General features: G+C 41.7%; 1 protein-coding gene across 1 annotated transcript in view; it reads right to left on the bottom strand.

Moving 5' to 3' along the window:
• The window catches only part of setd4 (SET domain containing 4), a gene marked incomplete at its 5' end in the record, with an annotated part of 8,580 nt that extends 5,855 nt beyond the window's left edge, over positions 1 to 2,725 (bottom strand). The window contains 4 exon segments of the mRNA XM_014022731.1: positions 86 to 215; positions 1,195 to 1,254; positions 2,334 to 2,570; positions 2,637 to 2,725. Coding sequence (XP_013878185.1) covers positions 86 to 215; positions 1,195 to 1,254; positions 2,334 to 2,570; positions 2,637 to 2,725 — 516 coding nt within the window.
• Between the last annotated feature and the right edge of the window lie 1,971 nt (positions 2,726 to 4,696).

Below are 4,696 nucleotides of genomic sequence, written 5' to 3'. Positions count from 1 at the left end.
CCTGTAGGTCACAGGTGAGTCAGGGTTACCTGTAGGTCACAGGTGAGTCAGGGTTACCTGTAGGTCACAAGTGGGTCTGGGTTACCTGTAGGTCAGGCTGGTGGTTCAGCAGGTCTAGAAATGGAGCCAAAGCATAGTTATCCTGTCCAGACAGGAAGTCGTTAGAGGGGCGGGACATGAAGACAGAGCGAGTGTTTACACTACACCACGCCCACCTGAAACAAGAGGTGACCATGTTTGTTCATCAGTTAGCAAAATATTTTGTGAGAAACTGGACAGATTAACTAAAGTGTCCAAAATGAATCATTAGATGTACGTCTACAACAAATGACTTTATTTTAGAATTCCATCTCAAGATGGACGCCACAGCTAAACAAACTTAACCTACACAGAAATGTGTAAAAGTCATGACTGTTTTTGAGCTAAACCTTGTGGTAGTAGCTGAGTGTCATCTTTAACCCATATTTGATCACTAAAAACAGATTTCACATAATATTATGTTCAATATTTGACAAAAGTGATAGTTTCTTTTAAATTAATGATTTGACTTTGAAACTGTGATGTGACATGCAGTGGGTGATATAGACTAGACTAGACTAGACTAGAATAGAATAGACTAGAATAGAATAGCCTTTATTATCCCGCAGAGGGGAAATTCAGGTTTCACAGCAGCAGCCGTACAGAGGTTCACACGCTAGTTATTTTACAAACTATAGACATTACACACAAAACAAAATTAACACTGACTAGCCATGATACGACTACTAATAAAAAAATATATAATATAAACAATTGTGCAAGAATAGAAAAAGATAGACAGACTATCAGAATCCAACATTAAGAATCAGAAATTGCCTGTTTTCACTGCAAAACAATCTCACCAGACCAATAACTGTAAAGTGAAGAATCACAATGCAGACAGAAACACTGATGTGTAATTACAGCAGAATTTTTTTAAGGTTTAAAATGGGTAATAACAGAGCAGGTGATTGCTCAGATGAGTAATTACAATGAATGGTAACAGTAAAAATTGTTGTGCAGCAGCAGGTGTGTAAACACGTATTGTGATTTTTGGGCGTGGTGCTGGTTATACAGTCTGACAGCTTCAGGTAGGAAGGATCTATGATATGCATTACTTAGTGTAACAAAGTCATGTGACATAAAGACAAGAAACATTTCTACATGTTCATGTACCTCAGGGCCTCATAGGTCAGAACTTCCTGGACCGGCCGACTCAGAACCAGCTGCAGGGACCTGAACCAACAACAAAAACATGACTCAAACATCGTGGATTATGGCTGCTTCTGTTAAAGGGATCCATGATTAGTTGAAACATTTGACTTTATTTGATAAACATTTATTTAAACTGTAAAATAAAGACTGTAAAAATACTGTAGGATGTTCAGTTTTTATCATTTTTAAACTAAAAGTTTAAAAATAAATTACATGGACAGGGCCATTTTATTTCCACACAAAGCATTCTGGGTAAATGATGACGTGGATAGGTCCTCGGTGCGAGGCTGCTAGCGAGCTATAGCCACCCTGAAGGTTAATCTTGGACAATATCTGATGATCGACTCTTTTAAATGAAACCAGAGAGCGTTGACAGAGAGGAGAAGGTAGAAATGACTCAGCCTGGAACTGAAAATTTGGATGGAGGACAACAGAGCTGCTTCATGGAAGAACAACCTCAGCTTAGCCTGTTAGCACCGGTGCTAATGCTAAAGCTATCACCATATATATATGTATTAGCTCAGAGCTACACATTCTCCTCTCATCACTGAGGTCCTCCATCCACATGACAGAGAGGGGAACACAAAAATGACTCAGCTGTAACTGAAAATATGGATGGAGGACCTCAGTTTAGCTTGTTTGTCGCGCTAGCACCGAGCTAATACATTCAAGGCGATATAGCGTCGGCGCTAACGCTAACAGGCTGATCTGAGGTTCTTCTTCATGAAGCAGCTCTGTTGTCCTCCATCCATATTTTCAGTTCCAGGCTGAGTCATTTCTACCTTCTCCTCTCTGTCAACGCTCTCTGGTTTCATTTAAAAGAGTCGATCATCAGATATTGTCCAAGATTAACCTTCAGGGTGGATATAGCTCGCTAGCAGCCTTGCACCGAGGACCTATCCATGTCATCGTTTACCCAGAATGCTTTGTGTGTAAATAAAATGGCCCCGTCCGTGTTAAAATATATTTTTAAAAATTTAAACAGCCTACAGTATTTTTACAGTCTTTATTTTACAGTTAAAATATACAGTATGTTTATTAAATAAAGTCTAAAGTTACAACTAATCAGGGATCCCTGCAAAGGTTCAGTTGGTCAGTACCTGAAGAAGTCCTGATTGGACGAGTGCATGTCCCGCACCGCCTCCCTCTGTTCTACGGCTCTCCTCCTCACAGCTGCTGGTAGGACCTCCACCACCATGTCTGAGAAATAAGCAGGACAGGTGTAGGTGGTGGGCAGGGCACTGATGTAGGGGAACCAATCAGAAGCCTCTCCTCGATGCCGCTCGCACACCAGGAAGACACAGAGCACCAGGAGGGGTGACAGAGGATGCCTCCAGCTGCAGAAGAAAGAAGACATGAGACACCCAACATCTGTAAACACAGTCCTGACTAAATAAAGTTACCTCTTGATAAAGCTGCCCAGGTAGCTGTTCAGGACCGTGGTGGTTGTGAGGAGACAGGATTCCGGCAGAGAAATGATCATCTCACCAGGCTAACCAACAGAAACACATAACATTTACTGGAACACAAAGTTTGGTAAGCCTTGAACTTCATAAAGTAAAGATATTTAAGGTGGCCCATTGCATGTTGTTCTCCTCTTTGCATCTTCTCTGAAGAGTGGCAACATGGAGGCCTTAAAACAACCTTTAAATGACCTGAAAACAAAGATGGTTCAACATTGTGATTTAGGGGAAGAATAAAAAAGCTATCCCAGAGATTTCAGCTGTCAGTTTCCACTGTGAGGAACATAGTAAGGAAATACAGGCGAGTGATGCAGCAGAAATCTTTTCTGCATGCACGCCACAAACAGTTGCTTGAGGTATGCAAAAGCCCATTTGGACAAGCCAGCTTCATTTTGGAATATGGTGCTGTGACTGATAAAACAAAGACTGAGTTGTTTGGTCATAACAATGGTTCTTATGCGTGGCAGCCAAAAAACACAGCGTTCCAAGGAAAACACTTGTTTCCCACATTTGGTAGAGGTTCCATCATGCTTTGGGGATGTGTGGCCAATGGTGGTACTGGGAACCTTGTTAAAGTTGAGGGTGAGGCATGGATTCCACTCAGTATCAGTTGATTCTTGAGAATAATGTTCAAGAATCAGTCACAAAGTCGAAGTGAGGCCAGGGATGGATATTTCAACAAGACAACGACACAAAACACTGCTCGAAATCTACTCAGGCATTCATGCAGAGGAACAAGTATGATATTCTGGAATGGCCATCCCAGTCCCCAGACCTGAATATCATTGAAGGTCTGAGGGATGATTTGAAGCAGGCTGTTCATGCTCTGCAACCATCAAACCTAACTGAACTGTAGATGTTTTATAAAGAGGAATGGTCTAAAATACTCTGCTTGGCCCAAAAAAAAAGGTCACTCTATTAGATTACGGCACCCAATCGCTGTGTAGGCATTGTTTGGATAAACTTCTACAACGTCACAAGATTTATTTCATCCAGTGTTGCATTAATTTTTCACCAACATCTTTCATTGATGATGGTAGAGTCTGACCTTCTCCAGCACATCCCAAAGATTCTCACTGGACTCTGTGGAGACAATCCATGTGTGAAAATGATGTCTCATGTTCCGTGAACCACTCTTTCACAATAAGAGCCCCATGAATCCTGGCATTGTCATCTTGGAATATGGCTGTGCCATCAGGGAAGAAACAATCCATTGATGGAACAACCTGGTCATTCAGTGTATTCAGGTAAATGGTAACTTATATAGTGCCTTATCAAGTCCACATGGACCATAGGCGCTTTAAACTTCAGACATTCACTCACTGATGGTGGTAAGCTCCAGCCACAGCTGCCCTGGAGCACACTGACAGCCGGCGCCACCGGACCCCCTGACCACCAGAGGTAGGCAAGGGTGAAGTGTCTTGCCCAAGAACACAACGACTGAAATGGCTGGATGGGGGATCGAACCAGCGACCTTCTGATTCCAGGACGACTCCCCGAACCACTCCACCACAGCCCTTTCATTATGTCACTGCACTAGAGCAGATGTGCTTGGAGGAATGGGCCAATATACCAGTTGGTGTGTGCCAACCTTGTGAAGACTTACAGAAAACATTAATTTGCAAATAAATTCCTAAAAAAATCAGAAATTTTGATTTTTTTATATATGTTTTCTCATTTTGTCTTTCATAGCTGAGGTCTAACTACGATGTCACTTACAGGCCTCTCTCATCTTTTTAAGTGCGACAACTTTGAACAATTGGTGGCTGACTAAATACTTTTTTCCCACTGTATGTTATGAGCAGTAAAAAGAAACAACAAACGGCTCATTACTGTCCATGACTTGGTTCCCATCATTCATTGTAAGGAGACGTTTAAAAGATTCCGATCATTCGTGAACATGACATCTCTAGTCATGAACACACACTCTGAAGGTGACATCATGAGTTTACATACAGTGGGGAAAATAAGTATTTTGTCAGTCACCAATTGTGCAAGTT

Source organism: Austrofundulus limnaeus, unplaced genomic scaffold (genome assembly GCF_001266775.1).
Source record: "Austrofundulus limnaeus strain Quisiro unplaced genomic scaffold, Austrofundulus_limnaeus-1.0 Scaffold340, whole genome shotgun sequence".
Lineage (NCBI taxonomy): Eukaryota > Metazoa > Chordata > Actinopteri > Cyprinodontiformes > Rivulidae > Austrofundulus > Austrofundulus limnaeus.
This window is presented reverse-complemented; position numbering and strand designations above follow the sequence as displayed.